The following is a 26,319-nucleotide window of genomic DNA, read 5'->3' on the forward strand; positions in this document are numbered from 1 at the left end:
CTCACCCACTCTCCTTCCCATGTTGGGCAGTTTTCCTGACACCCTTACGGAAAGGAGGCACAATCCAGGCAGAGATATCACCTGGGGAGGTGAAGAAAGGGTCAACGACTACCTTTTAAGGCTACCCTCCGGTCCCTGGGAGCCACTTCCCCTTCTGCTTTGAACATGCACTGAACTAGGAATGAGAAGACCAAGACTTTTTCAGCCTGGCCCCCAGCTACCTGTGGGGCTTGGGACATAGCTCTGGGCATCAATTTCCCCACCATAAAATAACACATTAGACCAGATGATTTCTAAGGTTCTTCCCTACTCTGATATGCTGTGATCTATGTTCTAAGCTCTAACATTCTATGTTCTAAGGTCCCTCCCAGCTCCAACACTCTATGTGCTAAGACTTCTATCCTCACCATAAAATAACGCATTAGACCAGATGATTTCTAAGGTTCTTCCCTACTCTGATATGCTGGGATCTATGTTCTAAGCTCTAACATTCTATGTTCTAAGGTCCCTCCCAGCTCCAACACTCTATGTGCTAAGACTTCTATCCTCACCATAAAATAACGCATTAGACCAGATGATTTCTAAGGTTCTTCCCTCCTCTGATATGCTGGGATCTATGTTCTAAGTTCTAACCTTCTATATTCTAAGGCCCCTCCCAGCTGGCATTCTATGTTCTAAGGTTCCTCCTAGTCCTAATATGCAGTGTTTAATATTTTAAGGTCCTGTCTAATCCTGATGTTCCATATTATATATTCTAAGGCCCCTTCCAGCTTTGATGTTTTGTGATTGGGTTTAGAGGCTCACACTTCTCTGGACTCCAAAACCTTGAGTGGCCATTAACGAGTTTGTCAGTGCCACCTGGTGGCCACCATGGACAATGCAGCTTTAAAATGTCAGTTTCCACTGGGATTGGGGAAAAGGGGAGTGAAGGGAAGAGGGGGATTGTTTTTGGAGCTATGTGTGGGTACAGGATGGTGACACAACCTCCGGGTCTAGAATCTCCACCATTACCATTTCCCGGCCACTAGAACAGATCCTGAGGCCAGAGGGAGGACTGAGGAAGAAACGCAACACAGAGTCTTCCTTCGGGGCTGGCCTCGTCCACACCCAAAGGCCATCTTGAGCAAGACAGCTAGCTAAACAGGGAGTCCTCCAATGACTGAGCACACCAGCAGGCGCCATGGTCCCTCCACCGTCCTGGAATGGGGAGCTTCCAAGCTGCAGCCAGTCTCCCCTGTCACCCCAGCACTGATCTTATCTCCCTGGGGACTATGGGTGCACACCCATATACATATTCCTAGTCCCACGGTGGAGATTGGAGACCAGACAATCCATGGCCAGTGAGTGACGAGGGACCTGCTTTTTAGGAAGGGAGTTTCATAAGTTGATGGGCCAAGGGAATCAAATTTCAGTCTCTCCTCTTTGTACCCTGTGGCTGGGCAGGGTTGTAGAGTGCTGGCAGGTTGGCGGAGTGGATGGAGCACTGAACTTGGAGTCAGGAAGACACGAGTTCCAATCCCACCTGAGAAACTGAATACTTGTATGATGCTGGACAAGTCACAGTCCTAAGCTCTCTGGCCCTCAGCTCTTTCATCTGCAAAATGCATAGAGTTGGACTCCACGGTTTCTAAACTCTCTTCCATCTAGAAATCTGTGATCCTATTCTCTCTGATCTGTCTCACACCAGGAAGCCAGCACAGGTTCAAATGACTGCTCTAAGGAGTGACTTTTGAGACACGAAACAAGCAGAGTACAGTGTTAAACTAAAAATCAGGAAGATCTGGATTCCAATCCCACCTCGGATATTAGCATTTTGGTTCTGGGAAAGTCACTTAAACTCTCTAAGCTTCAGTTTGCTCATCTGTTAAAAAAAAAAGTCAACTTTCCATCAGCTGGGCTCCCCTGTGCCCTAACGCTCACCTTTCACCTCACTCTAGTTTCTCAGTAGTTGGCTAAGCAAGCTCATCTGCAGCCTTTAAAGAAAGGTTAGCCCTCAGCAAGAATAATGGGGATGGAACCAAGGTGGGCCTAAAGAACTTGGAAGCCCTGTGATGGGAAGAGAGGCAAGTCCCTGGATGGCTTCCCTCCAAATGATACCAAAGTCCCAAATGACTCTGGAAAACTAGAGCAGGATCCATTGTTCCCCTGAACCCTGGCCTAAGAGTCAGGTCTGTGTGATATGCAGGAAGGGAGCGTGAGAGACAGAAAAAACATTAGAGAAAACAAGGAGAGTGAGAGACAAAAGGAAAGCATGGAGGGAGACAGAGACAGACGGAGAAGGTTCAGACAAAGACAGAGAAAAAGCAGAGAGAGCTGTGAGAAGCCAGAGAAGACAGAGAGCAAGGAGAAGGCAAAGATCTGAGACAGAAAAGGCCAGAGGAGGCAGAAAGAGCCAGGAGACCCAGAGAGGACAGGGAGGAGCCGGTGGGAGATAGAGAACAGGGCAGAAGGTTAAAGAAGGGATACTCACAGCTAGTCGAAGGACTGTCCACACCATTCAGATCTGCTCTTGGGAAGCCATGGACGGAGTGGGAGGTGTGCAACGTGGACTCAATAGCTCTTTCGTGGGCAGTAAGGATAATGGTGGCGGGGTGGCTTCCACTGCCAGGGCCAGACAGTGATTTCTGCATGATGGCCAGCTTGTCCTTAGTACGCCTCTTCATATCATCCCATCTGTGTTTAATGTCCTTCACTGAGCGGGGGACTTGGCTGACGGAGGTGATTTTCCGAGCTATTCCTTCCCAGATCTTGTCCCTGTCGGCATGGGACAGCCTCATGGTCTCTCTCCCAAAGAGGACGGCTTCGTTGTGGGTCACCTCAGTGACCAGAATGTCCAGCTCATCCTTGGAGAATTTAGGCTTCCTCTTACGTTCCGTCACAGACGTCATGTTCCTTGGGTTGAATATCCCACAAAGCACAATTGGGTAAATAGAAATCAATGAGGGGTGGGGAAGAAGGGGGTCCTGCTCCTACCTAAACTGCTGGCCTCCTCCAAGAGGGAGCCGACAAGAATTGTCTTGTGGCCCTCATCACCACTCCTAAGTCCCCCAGCAGAAAGAGGGGACCACCAAGTCCAAGAGAGAATAGCACCCAGCTGAATGGGTCACAGGGGGACACAAGGAAGGGGGGATGTTAAAGAAATCCAGTAAGAATGTAGGGTAGTATTTGTTGGAGGCCACAGAGCAAAGAATATGGCCAGAATCCTTCCTCTGTACCCCCAAGGGCAGCTCAAAGCCCCTACAAGAACAATGTGTGACTCCCAATGCCACAAGGCCCTTCAAAGAACCAAGGAAGCGATTACAAAAGTAGGAAGGTTTAGGGTGACATGAGATAAGGCAAGCTGGCAGTAGGCTTAACTTGTCATCATTTGATGTCCCATTGGTAAAATGAGGCCGAGCCTGAGCTTTGATGCCTAGGAGCCAAGGTCCACGTTGACCAACTTCTGAAATCTAAGCAACTTCTGGGAGACTCCACTCAATTGAGCAGCCTGGAGGGGATGGGGCAGGGACGTCCAGGAAGTTCACAGTCTCTGCTCGTCCTCAGCAAGACTTGCCCTGAACATTCAATCCAGAGAGCAATCTGCTGAGCTTTCTACCAGCACCAAGATTTCTGCTTAAGAAAGGAGGTCAAGGAAAATGGCGTGGAGAGAACCAAGGCTACGTCCACTGCTTGGCTTCTCTGTAGAAACCATGGTGGATGCTAAGGGGGCAGATGGTCTCATTCATTCCTCATGGAATTAGTCAGTCAGTCAACAGGTATTTATTAAGCACTTACTGTATGCCAGCTCTGGAACTATCAAGACAAGCATTGAGTTTAAAATGAGAAGACCTGGGTACAAAAGCAAGTTCTGCTACTTGCTTCCTGTGTGACCAAGAATCTAGGTTCAAACTCTAACCTGGTCACTTATTCCTTGGGTGACCTTGGGTGAGCCACTCAACCTCTCAGTTTTGGTAGTTTAGGGAGTTGGCCCAGATGGCCCCTAAATTCTCTTCCAGGTCTAACCCTAAGACCCTAACCCTGTAATCCTTCCTCTCTCTGGGGCTCAGGCCCTCAGTAAAATGAGGGAGTAGAATAAAATGATGCGGGGTTCCCTCTAGACCTTGTGTGTGACTCCAAAGACTATCCACTTGCAGCCACATTTGGGGGACATGACAGAGAGAAAGTGAAGGAGCTTGGCAACCCAGCCCTCCTGAGTGGTCTTGTTTCTCAGGAAGCTGACCAGCTCGTTCCAGCCAGTCCCAAGGAGCGGGATACAACAAGGGTTCCTGTGTCTTAAGAGCAACACCAGGGATGGGGAAGAGGTATGACCACTTTTTGTGGGAATATCATGAACATGGAACTGTGGAGTACAGTGGACAGAGCACAGGATTTAGCCTCAGAAAGACCAGAGTTTGAATCCTGCCTCAGACTTCCTAGCTGTGTGACCCTGGGAAAGTTACATTATTTCTCTAAGTCTCAGAGTCCTCATCTATAAAAAGGGAACTATAATAGCACTTACCCCACATGGTTGTGATAAGGACCAAATAAGATTATACGCATAGATGAGCTCTGATCTATCCATCTATCTATCTGATCTATCTATCTATCTATCTATCTATCTATCTATCTATCTATCTATCTATCTATCCATCCATCCAACTACCCACCCATTCATCCATCCATCCATGTATCCATGCATCAGTCAATACATCCATGCAACCACCCATGGATCCATACTTGCATGTATGTATACATCCATCCACTCACCCACCCACCCATGCATCCATCCACTCACCCATCTATCCATCCACCCATCCACCCACCCACCCATCCATCCATCCACTCACCCATCCATCCATCCATCCACCCATCCATCCATCCACCCATCTATCCACCCACCCACCCACCCACCCACCCATCCATCCATCCATCCATCCATTCACCCACTCACTCACCCACCCATCCATCCATCCACCCATCCACCCACCCACCCATCCATCCATCTACTCATCCATCCATCCATCCATCCATCCATCCATCCATCCATCCATCCATCCATCCATCCATTCACCCACTCACTCACCCATCCATCCATCCATCCATCCATCCACCCATCCACCCATCCATCCATCCATCCATTTGTCCATCCAAGTAATCGTCCATCTATCTATCTGTGTATCTGTCTGGTATATACATAGACAAATATTAGGAGCTCTGATAGTATATACATATATAGTGCTTTATAAACCTTTAAAAACATCATCATCGTCATTATCATCTTCATTCATGCTCAGGAATGCAGATAAACATGAGCATTTTAAGAGGCTGGAGAAGGATTTTCTATCTCTTATCACTGTCCCCTGCCCCTCCCCCCACTGCTGGAATGAATTCATTTGTATTCATTCTGACAGCCAAAAGAGCAGCCATCCTGGTGCAGCTGGTGCCTCTGAATCCAGGGAGCCTCTAGTTCCTCTCATCTTGTTTGCATCAAAGGCATTTCCTGGTCCCTCCCCTCCCCACATCTCCCTTGGATTTCCCCAGTGGTTCTTTTTCTGGGGACCTCACTACTGCAGGTAAATACCTTGACCATGGAGTAGTCAGACGACACGAGCCTGGCTCCCCCCCACACCCCCTCCCCCTCCATACTCATCCATGCATATATGTTTTGGCCAATGGTGTCCTGCCCCCAACCTGTGAGGTCAAGTTCACTGCTCCTGTGCCACCACTGTGAGTGGATGGGAATTTCTCAGCCAGGTTTAGAATCCTGCTTGAATTCACTTAAGAATGCTGCTGAACATGGCCTTGATGTACAGTCCATAGCTTCCCAAAGAGCTACCCCCTCCTCCTCCTTCCCCCACTCCAGCCACTGAAAGAGAAGCACTCTGTGTGCACAGGCAGAGATCAATGGTTGTGGGATCTTGGTTGCGCCATGTACTATCTGGGTGACTTTGAGAAAATCCCTTGACCTCTTAGCTTCTGTTTCCTTAGTTATGAAATGTAGGGGTCAGTCTAGATGCTTCCTAGCCCTAGTCCCCTGAACTTCTGACAACAGTGGCTTTGCGCATGAGAGCTATGGAGGGCACCTGGTGTACCCTAAAGGGCGCTGAGTTTCAGGACAGAGATGGCACCCCCTGGGTGACAGAAGCAATTAAAGAATGGTGGGAGATTTTGGGAAATGGAGTCGCCACCTACCCTTGCCCACAGCTTCCTAGTGAGGTCAGAGTCTCCCAAACAGAACACAGGCAGGGGGGCAGCACACAGCCCCAGAAAGCTGTGTGGAAGGCTTGCCCCACCCATACTCCCAAGAGGTCTGAACTTCCACAGCCCGGAAGTGGCCCCTTTAAGAAAAGCCTCATGGGAGGCTAGCAGTCAGTCAATTTCCTCCCTATGCTCAGGCTTCCCATGGTGTTGGAGCCATTTCTTCTGACCCCTTTGGCTGGATGGTGGCAGGAAGTAGAGTCACACAGGAAGAGATGGGAGGATGGAGGCTGCGGCCCTGTAGGCTCTCCTCCCTCCCATGGTCATTCCCACCCATGTCCCCCACGCCCCCTGACTCCCTCATTTGGGAGGTGACAGTGCGGCGCCTGTGACACAGAGTGGAACTCACCTCATCCAGTTGGCTTTGGTTTCATCCGTCCCATCAATAGACTTGTAATGGTTATTCTTGTCAACAATCTGGAAAGGCAGAGAGAGAGGGTCTGACAAAACCAGGGCAGGACCAGACCTGAGGACAATTCCCCCCAACAGTACTGGGGCCTTCCCCCAAACTCAGAATGGAGAATCCCTCTCTTTCCCACCCTGCCTGAGCTCAGCTCCATAGGACAACTCCCTGAAAATGGTCCCCAGCATTGCCATATAGTCTTATGGAAGAGGCTAATATTCTAAACCCTGCTCTGGATGAATGAATGAATGAAATATTTACTATATTGCCAATCTGGGCGGTTAGGTGGCACAGTTGATAGAACACTGGGCCTGGAGTCAGGAAGACCTGGGTTCAAATCTGGCCTCAGACACTTACTAGCTATGTGACCCTGGGCAAGTCACTTAACCCTGTTTGCCTCAGTTTCCTCATCTGTAAAATGTGCTAGAGAAAGAAATGGAAAATCACTCCAGAATTTTTGCCAAGAAAATTCTAAATGGGGGTCATGAAGAATCAGACATGACTGAAACAACTCAATAACATGTCTCCAATCACTGTGCTAAATGGTAGAGCTACAAAGGTAAAGTATTCTATCCCTAGCAGGCTTATATTCTAATAGAAGGGACAGTACATGCACAGGAGTGGTGGCAAGGGACCTGGAAGTCACAGAGATGGTGGGTGGTGTATCGGGCAGTGTAATAACAACTATTCTAGAAGTGACAGTGACAATGTTAATTAGCATTTGTACAGTGCCTTAAGGTTGGCAAAACGTTTTACCAAAATTACCTTATTTGATTCTTACAACAACCCTGAGAGGTAGGTGCTATTTTTATTCTCATTTTACAGATGAGGAAACTGAGGGGGACAGAGATGAAGTGACTTGCCCAAGGTCACACAGCTAGTAAGTATCCAAGGGGGCCCCTATTTGAACTCAGGTCTTCCTGACTCCAGGTCTGTAGTCCACTGCACCACCTAGCTGCCTGAATTGGCATGTCATTGATTGGATTACAGTTCCCACAGTAAGAGGCTGACAGGATGCATGAGTGGGGAAATGTGATGCTTGTGTGTATGGCAAGAAGATGACAGTGGTAGACTGTTAGGCAAGATCTGAAGCATGGCATGGTCCAGGGCCAGCAACATACAGGAACATCCAGGATATGCTAAGAAAAATACAATCTGTCAGCTAACTGCCCTCTATTTTCCCATCTGTATGATGGGGATGGGGAATGACACCAAGCACTATTTAAGTCTGAGTTGCTCTTTTTGTTATAGATCCCTGCCCAGTCTCTTCTCTAATCTCTCCGTGAAGCTAGAAGGATAAGTCAAGTGCCTGGAGCAACCTGGAAGGGATCAGGTAGATTAACCGCATAGGTGCAACACCATCTCAGCTCCTACATGGTACATAGTATGCATGTATTTAATGCTCGCTGACTGGTCTCACAATCAATCTCCATTGTCTCTTCTACAGTGTATATGGGAATGTGCACTTAGCCTCAGCACAGACACTAAATGAATGTTTATTTCCTTCCCTTTTCCTCTGGTGCTCATTAAATTCAGATTAAAAATACAATTTCTTAAAATGCTACTGATGGACTGACTTTATGAAGGACCATGACAAGCCGTAGACCAATCAGAGGAAGAAAACCAGGATGCTAAAGAGACTGGCGATCACACCATGGAGAAGAGAGAGCAGCCCGCATGGTGTGGTAAGGATGACGGATTTAGGGTCACATGACCCACGTTTGAGTCCCAGCTCTTCCACTTACTACCCGTGTGAGGCTGGGCAAGTCACCTAACTTTTATGGGCCTCAGTTTCCTTATCTGTAAAATTAGGGAGATTGAACTTGATGACTTCTGAGGTCTCTTCCAACTCTAAATCTATAACTTACAAGATGGGGGTGGGCTATGGTAACTGTCTTCAAGTATCTGAGCAGGGCATAAGCAGAAAGAATGGATGGGGTGATCAGGGAGGCAGGTTCAAGCTTAAAAGGTAGTAATGATTGGAACCATCCCCAAGTGGAATGGATTGACTGGGGGAGGTAATGGATTCTCCCTCTCTAGAGGTCTTCAAACACAGATCAGATGGCCACCTGTTTGGTATCTTTGGGGAGATTTTTTTTTTTGTGAGGCAATGAGGGTTAAGTGACTTGCCTAGGGTCACACAGCTAGTAAGTGTCAAGTGTCTGAGGCTGGATTTGAACTCAGGTCCTCCTGAATCCAGGGCTGGTGCTTTATCCACTGCACCACCTAGCTGCCCCCACATGGGGAGATTCTTATTCAGGTACGGGCTGGACTTAAGTTCTAAGGATCCTTCCAACCTGCAGATTCTGTAACTTTGTGTAATCAATAAGATGGGGATGCTGGCCTGGGGGATCTCAAAGGTCCATCCCATTTCTGATATTCAGTGTTCTGTGTTCTAAGGTACCCCCAGCTCTGACCTCCTACCACAGAACATTCTAAGTTCCCTTCTGTCTTAGAACATGTTATGTTCCAAGCTAGAGGTGCATGAGCTAGTTTCTAAATTTTTTTTGGATAACTACATTTTAATATAATTGCTTTCCTTTGTAATCCTATATATTTTATGTTGTAAATTTAAAAACATTAGTCGGAGAAGGGATCCATAGGCTTTACCTGACTGCTGCCAAAAGGGTGCACAACACAAAAAAAGTTAAGAACTCTCATTCTAAGGATCAGACACTCAAGTCTCCCATATCCTTTTCAACCTTGACGCCTTTGTTCTGAGGTTCTCCAACAGTTCTAACGTTCTCCACCTTTATTCACCGCCATACTCCCAGGCACCCTGCAAACTAGTGACACAGGCTCTCATCTCCTAACTCTTCATTTTCACGCAGGGTCCCCCAGATCTAGAATTCTCTCCCTTCTCATTCCTGTCTTCTGGCTACTCTAGCTTCCTTTGGGTCTCAGCTCAAATTCCACCTTCTCCAAGAAAGCCTTTCCCAATTCCCCTAAATGTTAAAACCCTTCCTCAAAATCTTTCTCTAGTTTATCCTGACTATATCTTCTTTGTACACAGTTGTTTGCATGTGCCCTCCCACAATTAAGACCAAGGATCCCTTGAGAGCAGGTCACTTGCCTTTCTAAGCCTCAGTTTCCCTATCTGTAAAATAGAAGGCATCATATCCACAATCACTGCCCCATTGGGTTGTTGGAAAAGTGATTTATAGCATTCAACCTCTCTGTGACTCAGTTTCCTCATCTGTAAAATAAGGGGGTTGGACTCTATGGCCTTCAAAGTCCTTTCCAGTTTGAAATGATGCTATAATTCTATGATACAAATATGAGTCTTCATCATCATCTTCTTCATCACCACATTCTTCCTCATCATCTTCCTCATCTTCTTTCTCCTCCTCACTTTCATCTTCATCTTCATCATCATCAAAGTGCCTGAGGTGCTCTTGGAGATCATAGCCTACAGGTTAGGAAAGTCCTGGCTGGGCAGCTCCTATAGCCCCTTTTCCCGAGTGGTCAGTTCCTCCCAGAGCCTCCATCTTGGTAAAGAGCCCAGGTCAGCCATGCTCATCTTTCATTCCTCTCTGGGCTCCTCACCCTCCGTCTTCTTTCTCCATCATCCTCATCCTGCCCCCTTCCAGCTTCCTCTCGTGTGCTATCTCCCCTCATTCCAATGTAAGCTCCTTGATGATGAGATCTGTCTTCCTTTTTGCTTGTGTCTGTTTTCCCTGCTTAGCCCGGCACCTGGCACACAGAAATGCGTGCTGACCTGATGAAGGCAAAGCTTCAAATACTTGGCCCTGTAAGGAGTAGAGAAGCACTGAGATGTGGAGGGAAGAAGCGACTTGGAGAAAGGAGAGCCGGATTCAATCTGGGTCCTGCCACCTACCAGTCAGGCCCCCCGCCCTGGGCCTCTGTTTCCTTCTCTGTGAAATGGAGGGGCACGGACTGAATGATGTCTTAGCATCTCCTGCTCTCACAACATGGTATTGGGAAAAGGTGCGAGGCTCAGATCCTGCCAAGGAAGGGGCTTGGATTCTGCCCCTACTCCCCAAGTGGCCAATGGATGGACAAATCCATAGACCTTTCTGAGCCACAGCTTCCTCATTTTTAAAACAGGAGTAGCAATTCCCAAAGCCTCTGTCTCACAGGGGCCATTGGAAGGATCCCACGAAGTAACATATGGAAGCACTCTGAAGATTTTAAAGAGGCACGTAAATAGTCTTTATGGTGCTAGGCCATCTCCCTTGAGAGAACATAAGCTCTCTGAGGGCGGGGACTGTTTTGTTTTTGTCACCTTAGAGCCTTTAAAAGAAGGCATGACTTGACATGACTGATGTGTAAATACGTTTACTTGATGGCACATGTATAAATCTAAATCAGACTGCTTGCCCTCTTGGGGAGGGGGGAAAATGTGAAACTCAAAATCTTATTAAGAATGAGTGTTGAAAACTATCTACTATTTAGAAATGATTTACCAAGAAATAAAACCAAAAGAAGTTGTGACTTAAAAAGCTTGAATTAAAGGTGCTAACGGTTCTTCGGAGCATAAACTGAAAACTGGAAGGGCCTTAGAGCCTTCGTCCAGTCTTCTCATTTGACAGATGAAGAAACTGACCTTGGCCGAGGGCCCTCAGGTAGCCCACAGTGCCCAAGTCTGCCTTCTGAGCTCAAGGCTCTAGCCCTGATACCACACCGGCCTCATGGTCAGGCCATTTCTGCCTTTGTTACTTCTTGGCAGAATAGGCACCAAAATCCAATCCCCCCCACCACATCAAAGAGGGCTGCCATTGTCATCCTAAAACCCTGGCTTGAGCTTCATGGGGGATGCCCTCATTCAGGGAATCACAGACTGGGAGTCAGGGGATCTGGGTTAGAATTATGCTCTTTTCCCTAGCTAGCAGTGTAACTCTGACCAAGTCTCTTGTCTCTCTAGAGCTGGGTATCAAAAGATTGTAAAATTACTTATTCATTCATTTATTTATTCATTCATTCATTCATTTTTGTGAGGCAATTGGGGTTAAGTGACTTGCCTAGGGTCACACAGCTAGCAATTGTTAAGTGTCGGAGGCCGAATTTGAATTCAGGTCCTCCTGAATCCAGGGCTGGTGCTCTAACCACTGCACCACCTAGCTGCCCCCAAAGATTGTAAATTTAGATCTGGAAAAAGCCTTTTTAAAAATTCATATTGCACAAAAAAGACGGATAGCAAGCTAGACCAACAAACATCTAATCTCCCTTTCAGCTCTGACATTCTATGTTCTAAGGCTCACCCCAGTACTGACAATCTATGTTCTAAGCTTCTTCCCAGCACTGACATTCTATGTTCTAAGGTCCTTCCCAGATCTAATATTCTATGTTCTAAGTTTCTGTCTAACTCTTTGTTCTAAGGGCCCTCTCAGCACTGACATTCTATGTTCTAAGGTCGTTCCCAGATCTAACATTCTATTTCTAAAGTCTTTCTCAGATCTAACATTTTTCTCCTCTTCTTCCTCCTCCTTCTCCTTTTTTCCTTCTTCTTTCTTATTATACAGATACTTTAAGGATGTATTTTTACAAATGGGCAGTAAGAGAACCGGGCAATGCTACCAGCCTGGGATGTAACCCTGAGTGACAGGTCAGCTCACTTCTTGGCAAGAAGCCCTATGATGGCTGAACCCCTGACTTTGCATTTATTTTCCACAAGGATGTGTACGTTGTCTTCAAAACATATGTAAAGCCGGCTTTCCTCAGGTGTCACCTCCACTGCCAGTGAAGGGACCATTGAACAAGGGATATCCTTCTGGAGCTCTGCTTTCCCCTCCCTGACCATGACCATCACCTTGTCACCAACACCAGTTGTGGTCTGTTCCATCTCCCCATGATCTCTCTTTTTTTTTTTTTTTTAAAGTGAGGCAATTGGGGTTAAGTGACTTGCCCAGGGTCACATAGCTAGTAAGTGTTAAGTGTCTGAGGCCGGATTTGAACTCAGGTACTCCTGATTCCAGGGCCAGTGCTCCATCCACTGCCTATGATCTCTAGCTAAAAGGATGCACAGGTTTTTGCCCCCTCTTATTGGCAGGGTTGGTAAGAGCTTCTACTGGGAGACCCAAGGAAATATGAAGCCCCACCCTGTCCTCATTCAGGCATCTCACATCCCAGAAAGCCTGAACAAGAGAGAAGATGCAGAGGACTATGGGATACCCCTCCAACTCTGACAATCTTGTCCTAAAGCCATTCTGTTTGCACTGAACAAGCCTTAGAATCCCACAATAGGATCACAGCATTTGAGCAGAAAGGGACCATAGAGGTCATTGAGTCTAACCCCCTCATTTTACAAATAGAGAAACCAAGGCAGAGCAGTCAAGTGACTTGCCCAAAGTCACATTGGTGGTAAGCCTGAATTTGAACCCAGAACCCCCAAATCCAACTTCAGCATTTTTGCCAATACAACACAATGATGGCTAATGGGACTGAATTCTTTTATTGTAAGGATCAGGCCACCCTGGGGCTGAGTCTGTGTACCACCCACATCTCTTATGTGACAGAGGAAAGGCCTATGAGCTCAGGCCTAAGCCCTGGCACTGAAGTCCCTCCAGACACGCCCCATGTGAGCAGCAGAGGGGAGACTCACCAACCAAGAGAAGAAGCCGGCCGATTTATCCTGCGTGGAGATCTGCCCTTCGTACGGCCCGAAGATGTGTCCCTTAGGGATGACTTCATTCATGCAGCGCACATCGTTCTGCCCGCTGGCCTCCTTGACCACCTCCATGCCAGGTGGGATGGTGAGGGCTGCTCGGTCAGGGATGCCCATGGGCACAGGTGTGTCGGACACAAACACCGGGGGGCCATGGTTGGGGCATTCATCGACAAAGTATTCTTGGCAGGACTCACAGACTGCAGAGGTGGAAGGCAGAAAGGGGGAATTAGCTATTGGGGAGCAGGGGGCAGCATTCACAACTAACAGGCGCTTCTCATTGGCCTCATTGGCTCCCAAGGGAGGGACTGCAGGGACCAACAGGGAACAAGTGGGTGGGGGGAGACAGCACAGTAGACTACATAGCACATTGGACTTAGGTTTAAAAAATTGGGGTTCAGAGTTAGGAACAAGCTCTGCCTGCCTCAGTTTCCTCCTCTGTAAAGTGGGGATAATAATAACACCTACCTCCCAGGTTGCTGTAAGGATCAAATGGGAGGATATTTCTAAAAAGCACTGAGCACAGTGCTTGGCATATAGTAGGCACTTTATAAATATCATCTATTATTGTTGTTGTTATCGTTATTATCAAAACGAGAGAGCTGGAGTTACTCTGAAGCTATGACTGGGGTTTAGGTCCAGACTGTCCCAGTTTCTTCCTGTGGGACCTTGGGTAAACTGATCTACAAAATGAGGGCATTGCACTCAATGTCCCAAGGCTCCTTCTAACTCTCACTTTATGTTCACAAATGAGATCATCTCCTTTAGGAAGACTCTAGCCCCACCACGGCCAGTTCCCTGCCCTACAAACCATGTTGCACTCAATTCCATGGTGCTTATTTGCAGTTAGTTTGTATGTATTTCTAGATACACTTGCTGTCTGCCCCATTAGTGTCAGCTCCTCCGGGGCATGAATCGATTCATTCTTATTACTTGTATCCCCAGCACCTAGCATGCGCCAGATACATAGTAGGTGCTTAATAACGTCTTGCTGAGCAATGGCCAACCACGATTCTAAGGGTTCACAATATGCCACCCACCTCCTGACAGAGAAGTGACAGACCCAGAGAGTGCTGGCTGGGAAACACTTTTTTGGAGGTGGCCAATAAGGGAATTAGTTTGCTTGCTATGTGTGTTCATTACAAGGATTTTGTTTTTGTTTTTCTCTTTTCAAAGGGAACATAAATAGGAGGGATAAAAAATTAATATTGATAAATAAATTCTTGTCTGATCGATCTATGGGCCTTCCAGTTGAAATTATCTCTTTTCCAAGGTCTCCTCCAGCTCTGAGAGTCTTTGTCCTCAGGCCCCTCCCAGCTCAGACATTCTGTATTCTAAGGTCCCTCCCAGCTCTGGCATTCAATGTCTGCTCTCTCATATTCTGTGTTCTAAGCTCTCTCCCAATTCTGTGTCCCAAGGCCCCTTCTTAACTCTAACATTTTATGTTCTAAGCACTTTCTCAGCTCTGACAGTCTATGTTCTAAAGTCCCTCCAAGCTCTGACATTCAAGGTCCACTCTAGCTTCTTCTAGCTCTGATGTTCTATGTCCTAAGGCCCCTTCTTGACTCTAGCACCGTATGTTCTAAGGGCTCTCTTCTAAGGTCTAATACTTTTTCTTCTACATTTAGACAAGGGACCTATTCCAAGACTCTGAGTTCATGCCACTTGAGCAACAGCTGAACGAGCATGCACTAGTTAACGTGGAGGAGAGAAGACCCAGGCAGAGACATGAACTTGTCGCCTGCTATCTAAATAGTTCTTATGCACAAGAGAGCCACCGGCTCTGCTTGGTCCTTTGCTAGGAGCCATGGGCACAGGCTTCCAAGAGGCCAGTTTAAGCCTTCTCCAAATTATGGCTGTCCCAAAGTGCTGCCATGGGAGGTAGTGACCTCCCCCTCGGGTAGTAATCTTCAAGCTAAGGATCAGTTGTGACTTCTCTTGTATTTTATAATGGGCTTTCTTGGGTCAGGTATGATATATTGGAGAGGGCAGCTAGGAAGTACCACAGTGCATAGAGTGCTGAGGCTGGAGTCAGGGAGACCTCTATCTGACCTTAGACACTAGCTGTGCGACCCTGGATAAGTCACTTCACCCTGCTTGCCTCAGTTTCCTCATCTGTAAAATGAGCTGGAGAAAGAAATGGCAATCCCCTTCAGGATCTTTGTCAAGAAAACCCCAAATGCGGTCACAAAGAGTCAGACATAGTGGAAAAATGATTGAACAATGATGGGTTGAACTAAATGGGCTCTGGGGTCCCTTATACCTCTGAGGTTTGTAATTAAAACAGTCCAGAAAACTAGAGTTGAATCACTCCTTTCACCACCTCACTGCTAGTGCCTTCCTTCTGGGATTACCTCCCATTTGCCTTGCATATATCTTGTCACTTGGTGACACCAAGTTCTGTGCTCCCCATCACTTGAGAACAGCACAGAAAGCATCCTGGAGAACATGATTCCAGACTTTCTCTCCCCACTAGGATTCTGAGCAAAGGGCTCAGACATGGTCTCTGGCTGCACTCAGAGGTGGAGTTGGGAGTTCCTGACCTCTCAGTTCTGAGTCCCTCCTCATCCACCCTCTAAGGTTCTAAGGTTCTGTGCTCTAACAGTAGTTGCCAAGTTCTACCACCTTGCCATAATCTCCTAGCATCTCTAAGAACTTTTTTGAGTATGTCACCCTGTTCCAAACTCAAGATTCCTCCTGACCTCCTTCCCCAGGAGTGAGGAGGGAGACTCATAGAAAGGGAGGGGGATGGGGCAGCTAGGTGGCGCAGTGGATAGAACACCGGCCCTGGAGTCAGGAGGACCTGAGTCAAATCTGGCCTCAGACACTTAACACTTAGTAGCTCTGTGACTCTGGGCAAGTCACTTAACCCCAAGTGCCTCACAAAAGAAAGAAAGAAAGAAAGAAAGAAAGAAAGAAAGAAAGGAAGGAAGGAAGGAAGGAAGGAAGGAAGGAAGGAAGGAAGGAAGGAAGGAAGGAAGGAAGGAAGGAAGGAAGGAAGGAAGGAAGGAAGGAAGGAAGAAAGAAAAAAGAAAGGGGGGGAATACCAGTCAAGGCCCCACTTACACCAGAAGTCTACTTGCTGGAAACTCTTGGTCATGATCAGCTCTCGTTTCCCCTTCGGTTTCTTGGGTTCCACTTCCATGGATGGAGGGTCAGGCCTCCCGGAGCTAGGAAGGTCGGAGAAGGAGACAAGGAAACAGAGAGGAGAAACTTGGTTGGGCCAAGAACTAAGGATCATAAGAGAAGCTAGAGGCCAGGCTGACTGCCCTAGAAGTGGATCCCCTTTCCTCTACCCCCTCCAGGCCTTAGCCTAGCCTGTCCCATCACTTCCAGTTACCCAGTTAATCTAGTCAGACCCACTTTGTCTGTTGACAGGGCAGGTGACCATCCCCTGCCCACCACAGTACCCTACAAAATATCCCTTGGCTTCATCAAGGATTGCCTAGACCCTTGAGCTAAGAGTAATATGGCATCAGTGCAAAATTGGGCAGATATAAATGTTAAGAAAGTGGGGTAACAAATCCTAGCTTGGGAAAAGCCAAGCAGGCTCAACCTGGCTCTCCCACTGTGTCCTGGGGACTTCTGTCACTGTAACTTCTCTGCGTCTCCTTTTTTTTAAAAAAAAGGGGGGGGGGAGGGGGAGCACGAATGACCTGATCTCTAAAATCCCTTCCAGATCTCAATCTATGATACTACTACCTCTCTAGCATTAACATTTTATGCTCTAAGATCTTATAGTTTCTAAAATTCCATGCTCTATTTTCTAAGCTCTGACCTTCTGTGTTCTGAATCAATACAAGCATTTGGTTAATACCCCAAAGAGATCAAAAGAAGAGTTAAAGAACCCGCAGTGTACCAAGATACTTATAGCAGCTCTTTTTGTAGTGGTCCAAAAACCACCCTGGAAACTAGGGGGATGTCCATAAATTGGAGAAAGGTTGAACAAGTGATAAATGTAATGGAATATTATTGTCCCATAAGAAATAACCAAGGGAGTGTCTCAGAGAAAATACAATAACAACATTGCAAAAACAAATAACTCTGAGAGACTTGAGAACCCTGATCAATGCAATGACCAACCACTACTCCAAGGAGACAGATTGTGCAGCCCACTGCCCACCTACTGACAAAGAAGTGATGGACTCAAGATAAAGAAGGGGGCCTGTGGGTTTGGACATGGCTAGTTCAGGAATTTGTTTTACTTGATTATGCACTTGTTACAAGGGGTTTCTTGTTCTTTTCCAATGAGGATGGAGAAAAAAAAATTAAATGCTTGGAAATTGACAAAAATACATTTTTTGAAAAATATATATCCTACGTTCTCAGGTCTGTTCCTGCCCTGAAATTCTGTTCTCCATCCTCAGGTCCGTTTTTCATCTCTCAAACATGATGATGCTATGACTTAAGGCTTTTTCCCTGATGAGCCAAATGAACCCCAACCCAGCCCCTAACCAAAGTGCCCTCCTTGGCAGCAGGATGGGAGATGCCTTACCAGGGCTGACCATACTCCTGGTCCCGTCGGGGTGAGCAGACCTCTGTCTTCACAGTCACCATCTCCCCCATGGAAGCCTGGGTATGAGCCAAGCAGGCCTTCAGGTTCTCAGTCATTCTGTTCTAGGGACAGGGGAAAAAGGGATTGGGGAAAAGGAACAAAGAAGGAAGGGGAGAGGGGTGAGTGATGGAGCCAGGAAGGGTTGGGAATGGGGGCAGATAGTAATCGGTTTCTTGTTACCCTTGAAGCCAGTAAACCCTGATCATCGATGGAGGAAACTCCAAGAACATCAACAACAACAGTTGTATCCTGGCCAAGAGGAAATGCCATTCCAACCTCAAGCTGGTCTTGGGGTTGCCTGAAGACATGAGCGACACAGGGTTGAGGGGCAGGGGGTGGGTAAAACATGAAGCAGCCCAGGCCAGGTAGGTGGTTACTCAGAGATGCCTAGGGGTTGGCACGGGGACAAGGAAAGGTTGCCTTCAACCATGCCCCGACTCCAGATCACAGAGTACAGGCCAAGAGGACTCCCCTCAGTTTCTGGGCACATAGCAGAACGGACAAGAGATGGAATGAAGACACGGGAGGCGGCTCTAAATTCAAATCCAAAGCTCTGAGGCTCTGACAATCCTGCCCATTTTGTGTGTCTGCCAGTGGATACATATGGACATGGGATGGAGGTTTGATGATGGTGATCACTATAATAGCTAGCGTGCATATGGCTTTTAAGTTATTCAAAGTGTTTTGGAATACTAAGCTATTTTATCCTCACAACAACTCTGGAAGGGGAGAGGGTATAGGTATTGCTATTGCCCCATCTTACAGATGAAGAAACTGAGGCAGACAGATGTTAAGTGACATACCGTGGGTTACACAGATAGAGTCTAATGCTGGATTTGAACTCAAGCCTTCCTGAGTGTCATCTTCACAGATGAGAGATTTAGGCTCAGGGTGTTAAATGCCTTGACCAGGGTGATAGAGGCATATGTGGGAGAATGTTCAAATCTTATTGCAGCTAGGTGGCCCCAGTGGATAGAGCACTGAGCCTAGAGTAGGGACGACCAGAGTTCAAATCTGGCCTTAAATAGTTTTGTGGCCCAGGAAAATCAAACCTGGGTTTGCCTCACTTTCTTCAACTGTCAAATGTATATCATAGCAGCAGCTACCTCCCAGGCTTACTGTGAGGGTCCAGTATGATAATATTTCTAAGTGTCTACAACATAGTAGGCATTTTGTTGTTGTTGTTTGGTTTGTTTTTGGCGGGGCAATGAGGGTTATATGACTTCCCCAGGGTCACACAGCTAGTAAGTGTCAAGTGTCTGAGGCGGGATTTGAACTCAGGTCCTCCTGACTCCAGGGCCAGTGCTTTATCCACTGTGCCACCTAGCTGCCCCAACATAGTAGGCATTTTAATAAATGCTAGTTCCCTCTTTCCACCAAGCTGGACCAGACTTCAATGCCCCTGTTTTATTCTGTTTTAATACAATAATTCCTTGCTAAGAAGTAACTCTCCCTCCCCCCAACACACACACACACACACACACACACACACACACACACACACACAGCTCAACAAACCCATCTAATATGTTAACTGTGGCAGGGAGCACATGCAATTTTTTGCTACTTCTTAACAGAAAGGAAGAAAGTACGCTTTGCCCTCAATCCTCCAGAAGCAACCCTGGCCACTGCTTTTTTTTTTTTTTTTTTTTTTTTGCAGGGCAATGGGGGTTAAGTGACTGCCCAGGGTCACACAGCTAGTAAGTGTCAAGTGTCTGAGGCCAAATTTGAACTCAGGTACTCCTGAATCCAGGGCTGGTACTCTATCCACTGCGCCACCTAGCTGCCCCTGTTTTTGACCTGAATCATGGTTTTGTTTACATTATTGTAAGCATTGAATGTATTTTCTCCTGGTTTTTGTTCTTCCCTCTGTATCAGTTCAGACAAGTCTCCCCGTGTTTCTCTAAATTTTTCATATTCATCGTTCCCCTGAATAGGGAGGGGAGATCTGGATCTGTCATTAAATCAATTTGGGAAAATAGATGGGTTCCCAGTGTGGAAACTCCCTCTAACCATACAGAGAGGCAACTCCTCTCCAGCTTATAGTTGTTGAATACTGCAATCAATCAATCAATCATCACTAAACACTGTGCTATGCCCTGGGCATACAAAGAAGCAAAAGAAACAGCCCCTGCCTGGAAGGAGCTTACAATGTAATAGAGGAGACAACATGTGAAAAACAACAGGTCAGGCCATATGCAGGACCACTAGGAAATAATTAACAGAAAGAAGACACTAGAATCAAGAGGGCTTGGGGGAGTTCGAGGACTTGCCAGTGGTCATGTGGCCAGAGGCAAGATATGAACTTAGGTCCTTATGACCCTTCCCCCTCCCCAAGCTCTCTACCCTTGTGTGTGTGTGTGTGTGTGTGTGTGTGTGTGTGTGTGTGTGTGGCAATTGGGGTTAAGTGACTTGCCCAGGATCACACAGCTAGTAAGTGTCAAGTGTCTGCGGCCGGATTTGAACTCAGGTCCTCCTGACTCCAGGGCCGGTGCTCTATCCACTGTGCTACCTAGCTGCCTCTCTCTACCCTTAATATCCTCCTCTTCTTCAACTTTGGTTCCTGGAAGTATAGTGATCATTCATTATGTTCACTTTCTCCAATTTCAGTAACCATTTCCTAGCCACCAGGCAGCCATTTTACTTTCTGCCTTTTGCTATTCTAAAAATCCCCAAAACAACAACAAGGCAAACAAATACAAAAACATTGTTGTGGATATTTTTATTCAAATGAAGCTTTTATTTCTGTAGTTGATCTTCTTGGGGTCAAAATCCAATAATGAGATCCCAGGATCAAAGGTTATGACTAGATTAGTCACTTTTTTTCAATGTCAATCCATCAATCAATAATTGCTACGTTCCAGATACCGTGCTAAGCTTTGAAGATACAAAGAAACATTTTTTTTAAATTTTAAAGATTTGAGGGAGTAGGGAGCTAGGTGGTGCAGTGGATAAAGCACTGGCCCTGGATTCAGGAGGACCTGAGTTCAAATCCTGCCTCAGACACTTGACACTTGATAGCTGTGTGACTCTGGGCAAGTCACTTAACCCTAAATAATCCGGAAACCTTTTCCAGAATGATTGGATTAATTGTGTTCCATCAACAGCATATTAGTGCGCTTATCATCTCATAGACCTTCCAACAAGGATGATCTACGTCTTTGCCGATTGATGTAATGTCCCTTCCCTACCAAGTCTAAGTCTCAGACAAGGCAAGAGGGAGGTAAGGGGAGCAGGTGGCACCTTCGAATGGGAGACAGGAGATGAGAGTTTAAATCTAGGCTAGACATTCCTGATTTTGGGGGGTGCCACACAACCAATGCCCAGGCATCCCCCTCCCCCAGTTTTTAGCTCCTCCTTTTTGAGACCCATCGGTTAGAAATGTCTCCAGGTTCCTTCAGACTCTAGGAAATGGGGGGCTGGATTCAATCCCAAGGCCCGAAAGAGAGTCATAGGTCATTCTCTCATCTAGTGAAGGAGGAGGACCCCAGCTGCACCTTGGACAGAAGCAGCCAATCTCTCAGTTTGGCCTTGCCTGGTCATACCCATCTCAAAACAACCAAGTCCCTTTTAGCCATACCCCTGGGGCCCAAAACCCAGCTGGCTAGCAGCATGACTCTGGTAAACACAATGACTCCACACATCTCTCCTCCAGTTTGCAAAGCACTTCCCTCTGAAGCAGGTCATAAAGACTGCATTAGCCCCATTTTCCAGAAAGAAAAACTGAGGCTCAGGACATTAAGTGACTGGTATGTTACATGGCCAACACGATCACTGGTTTGGAGTCACGGGACCTGGCTTCCAATTTTGACTCTGATATGTGTGTGTGTGTGTGTGTGTGTGTGTGTGTGTGTGTGTGTGTGTGTGTGTGTGTGTGTGTGTAACCTGTGTGATTGTACAACCCCACTGAGCCTGTTTCCTTAATTATAAAACAGAGGGGCAATCTTCAAGGTCCCTCCAGGTCCTAAACCCTATGATATATGAGTGAGACTCAGACCACCATAAGGCCCCAGTTGTTAGCAAGTAATTCTGGTCCACCTGGGCCCCAAACAGGGCAGGGGAGTCCCAGCCCAGGCCAGGGCACTAAAGATGCAATGATGAGGGTGTCCATGGAGGTGGAGGCCTCAGGGGACCACGTCAATGCAATCGAATTGAATACGCATTTATGAAGCAACTATCCTATCTGATCTGAATTAAAGCTTGGGTCTTAGGTGTTTCTATTAACCCTTTTTTTGCCTCCTACATCATATCTGAGGCTCTCTGTCAGGGGCCAGGGATAGGAAGGCAAAGATGAAAGACTCTTGGGTGACCTCAGGGAAATCACTTCCTTCTCCTCTCTGGACCTGGCTCTTCCTCCATAAAATGAGGGATTTGGGGCAGACTGCTTCTGCAGCCCCTTCCAGTTCTATGTCAGATTTCCCAAATCACCTGGTCCAACCTTTTCATCGTACAGAGAGGGAAACTGAGGCAAGGTTTCCCCAAGGCCCACTGGGGGAGGAGCAGATGGTGCCACATTCTGTCTGGCCTATCCTCATTCTCCCAGCTGACACTCAGCGTCAAGCCCTGATCCCAAGCAGGCAAGAGCAGAGCCTGGCTGAGCCCAAGAGGCTGACCTAGGAGGAGAGGAGGGGGTGCAGTCCCAGGGGGAAGGAGGCCGTAGGGGCGAGGGTAGGGGGGAGGGAGGGATGCTCCCTTCCTTTTTCACTAACCTTCCCAGCAGGCAGCAGCGGGGCCACATTCTTTGCAGGGACATGTGCCTTCACGCTGGCCTTGGGGGCAGGCAGTTGGCTGGGGTTTCGAGAGGGTGGCGGAAGCTGGGAGGCCAGGGAGGGGGGCAGCTGGGCTGCTGTGTGCCCAGGAGGGGGGAGAAGGGGGGAAGCTCCCTCAGAAGCCTGGCTCCCCCTCCCACCCTCAGAGGCCTTTTGGAGGCAGGCCCAGCTAGAGAGGGCCCCACTTACCGGGCCCCTGGCTTTCTTCCCAAGGAGTGTGTGTGTGTGGGGGGGATAAACAGAGTTCCTTTGGGGGGCCTGAAGCCTCACCAGGACACAGGCCTGGAAAGGGGAGGCGTGGAGGGGGATGGTGGAGGAAGAGAAGAGGGGGCGGGTGTTTGGGTGTCTGGCTCTGTAGATAGGTGCTGGGGTGGGGGCAGGGCTGCACTCCGGTGTAAGCACTTGAGGATGGGGGAGGGGTCCGGGAGCCTTGCTCAAGCCCTGGGGGCGGGGCGGGGGGGGGAAGGTCAAAGGAAGGAGAGGGAACACTGGCCTGCAGTCTGCCCGCCTGGGGAAGGCACTGGCTCCTGGGGCTGCCTGGCGTTAGCCTTGGGCCGGTGTCGGGAGCCATACCTGGCTCAACCCCCACCCCCACCCCCACCCGGGCTCGCTGCTTTCTTCTGTCTGAACCTGGAAAATGGAAATTCATGCTCCCCACCCCAGACGCTTTGTCTTCCCTCCCTCCAGCTCATGCCCGTATATGGAGGAGAAGTGATTTGATAAAGGTCACCAGCACCACAGAGCCACAAAGGGGGTATTGGAGCCGAGGTCTGACCTCACCCATGACGGTATTTATAAAGCACTCGAAGGTTTACAGAGCACTTTCCATGTATTCTCTCACAACAACCCTTTGAGGTAGGGGCTATTGTCACCATCATTGTACAGATGAGGAAAACTGAGGCTAGTGAGTGTCTGAGACAGGATTTGAATTCAGGTTCTCCTGATCCCAAGTCCAGTGCTCTATCCACAGTGCTTCTCAGTGGCCTGGATAGGTGTTCTTAGGTTTTCCAGAGCAGTCAAATTTTCTCCTTCCCACACGGCCCCCCAAGATGACAGTCCCTAGAAAGTGTAAAGGAGGGATTTTGATCATTTTTTCTTTTATTTTCAGGTCAGGAAACAGCCCTAGAGAAGGCAAATTCAAAAGATCACAGGATTTTAGAGCTAAGGGAAGCAAGGTAGTGGGGACTGAAAGACTCAAATTCAAATCCGACCTCAGACACTTACCAGCTGTGTGACCCTGAGCAAGTCACTTCACCTCTGCCTGCCTCAGTTTCCTTAACTGTAAAATGGGGGTAATAGCTTTTGTCTCTCATAGTTGTGGAGAAGGTCAAATGAGATAATACTCTAAAGCACTTAGCAGTTTCTTCCCTCTTCTCTCCCTTCCTCCCCTTCCTTTTTCTTCTTCTCTCCTTTCCTTTTCTCCTTTATTCCCTCCCTCTCCTTTACTTCCTTCCTTTCCTTGGTCCCTTCTTCCTCCCTCCCTCTTTCCTTCCTTCCTTCCTTCCTTCCTTCCTTCCTTCCTTCCTTCCTTCCTTCCTTCCTTCCTTCCTTCCTTCCTTCCTTCCTTCCTTCCTTCCTTCCTTCCTTCCCTCCCTCTTTCCTTCCTTCCTTCCTTCCCCAGTTTCATCATCTGTCAAGTGGGGTGTGTGTGCACGTGTGTGTGTGTGTGTATGTGTGTGTGTGTATGTGTAAATAACCATACAGACCTCATAGCTTGGTTGGAAGGCTCCAATGAGATAACATGACGAAGCCCTACATAAATGTGAGTTATTATTCTTGGAGATCGAGTCTACTCTCCTCATTTTATGAGGAAGCTGAGGCTCAAAGAGGCTCATGCTTTGGGCAAGGTCACAATAATATTTAGGAGCAGAGTCAACATTTGAATCCAAGACTTTTGATTCCAAAGTCAAGGCTGGTGAAAAATCCTCATTCCCCACCCCCACTCTTACCCCAATTTAAGGCATCTATGGGCTCCTAATGATGACTGGACAAGATGCCTAGAGTGGGCAGACAATTGTTGAATAGCTGATTTCTCCTCCTTCAAGGGGGACTCCAGGGCTGAACCTGGGCCTTGGCCATTTGCTTGGCTAGAAGAGTGAGCCAACACGGAGTTAGGATCCCTGGGATTTCAGGGAATGGAAGCATCTGTCACATCACTTTCCTTCCATCTGAAGCTTGTTTGTATTTTAGAACTCAGAGGGTCCCCAGAGATCAATCTGATCCAACCTTGTCCCCTCTGCCCTCCTTTTAAAACCTAAGGACTGAGAGCAGGAAGTGTTCACCCAAAATCATCCTGGGAATTAGTGGCAATACTTGGTGGTCCTCCTTCTGTATGTGTGTGTGCTTGGAGGGTGGTCCCTTCCCTCTCCAGACCTCATCCCTCACCCTCAGCAGGGATGGGGGAAAGGGCATGGCAGAGGAATAGAGGAATGAACTCACTTGAACTCATCTCTCTCTGTCTCTCTGTCTCTCTCTCTCTGTCTCTCTCTCTTTCTTTCTGTCTCTCTCTCTTTCTCTCTGTCTCTGTCTGTCTGTCTGTCTGTCTGTCTGTCTGTCTGTCTGTCTGTCTGTCTGTCTGTCTGTCTCTCTTTCTCTCTCTCTCTTCTTTCTTCTTTCTCTCACTACTCTCCTCTCTCTCTCCCTGTCCTCTCTCACTACTCTTTCTCTTCTCTCTGTCTCTGTCTCTCTCCCCTCTCTCTTTGACTCTCTTTTTCTCTCCTCTCACTACTTTCTCTCTCTCTTTCCTCTCTTCTCTCTCTCCTCTCATGGTTCTCTCCCCTCTCCTCTCTCTGTCTCCCTCCTTCCCTTCCTCTCTCTTTGTCTCTCTCTTTGTCTCTCCTTTTTCTCACTACTCTCTCCTCTCTCTCCCCCTCTCCTCTCTTTTCCTCTCTCCTCTCACTACTCTCTCCCCTTCTCTCTCTCTCTCTCTCCTCTCTCCCCCTTCTCTCTCTCTCTCACTTTCTCTCTCTCTCTCTCTCACTCACTCTCTGTCTCCCTGTCTCCCTCTGTCTCTCCCTTTCTCTCTTTGTCTCTCTCTCTCTCTGTGTCTCTGTCTCTAGTCAGTCTCTCCTCCCTCCCCACCCCACTCTAATTTTAGGCAGAGAAAAATCTGTCTGAAGCCTCACTGGCTTCTGTCTTGTTGCTATTGCTGCCCCTACCCACTCCTATCCCAAGCTGGTCTAGCCCAACCTGCCACAGCAGAAGGTATTAAGGGATAGATTTCTATTACCAACTAAAGTCTTGGAGCTGTGGGAGACAAGATGTCAGAGTTTGGAAGGTTTGCTTTAGAACATGAAATGTCAGAGCAGGGAGGGGCCTTGGGACACAGAATGCTAGGAGTGGACAAGACCCCCGAATGTAGGTTCTGAGTTAAACAGCTTCCAGACTGATGATGCCTGAACTAGAAAAGACCTTACAGCCAGCTTGCCTCATCCAACCTTTTCAACGAACGTGAAAGAAAACAGACCTTGAGAGGGAAAGATGGATGAATGTCACATAGCTAGATAAAGACGGGATTTGAATCCAGGTCTGTGGATTCCCAATGCTTCCCATGCTAGCTCGGGCTCCTGGTGGGGCCACCCCTGTGGAAGAGTCGGAGGTCACCTGTGGCTTGGAGAGAGGTGGCCTGCAGGTGCCCCTCTGTGAGCATGGGACTCAGTGCCAGCTGGCTGGGCACCCCATGCCAGCTGGCTCCTCTGAGTCTGGAGGCTTAGAGATTAGTCAAGCTCCA

General features: G+C 47.8%; 1 protein-coding gene across 8 annotated transcripts in view; it reads right to left on the reverse strand.

The window, feature by feature from the left end:
• Positions 1-26,319, reverse strand: part of PRDM11 (PR/SET domain 11) — an 88,567-nt gene that overhangs the window by 24,493 nt on the left and 37,755 nt on the right. For 3 of the 8 annotated variants that reach the window (XM_043970388.1, XM_043970390.1, XM_043970385.1), the window contains exons 2-5: positions 17,761-17,877; positions 16,332-16,435; positions 13,203-13,465; positions 6,587-6,654 (exon numbers count right to left, since the gene is read on the reverse strand). In XM_043970388.1, the coding sequence (XP_043826323.1) occupies positions 6,587-6,654; positions 13,203-13,465; positions 16,332-16,435; positions 17,761-17,876 (551 nt within the window). In that variant the 5' untranslated portion in view covers position 17,877. Of the gene's footprint in view, positions 1-2,470; positions 2,893-6,586; positions 6,655-13,202; positions 13,466-16,331; positions 16,436-17,760; positions 17,883-22,529; positions 22,620-26,319 lie in introns of those variants that run through there. The other 5 variants (XM_043970387.1, XM_043970386.1, XM_043970389.1 and 2 more) reach the window with 3 other exon arrangements.

The sequence above is a fragment of the Dromiciops gliroides genome, chromosome 6, assembly GCF_019393635.1.
Source record: "Dromiciops gliroides isolate mDroGli1 chromosome 6, mDroGli1.pri, whole genome shotgun sequence".
In the NCBI taxonomy this organism is placed as follows: domain Eukaryota; kingdom Metazoa; phylum Chordata; class Mammalia; order Microbiotheria; family Microbiotheriidae; genus Dromiciops; species Dromiciops gliroides.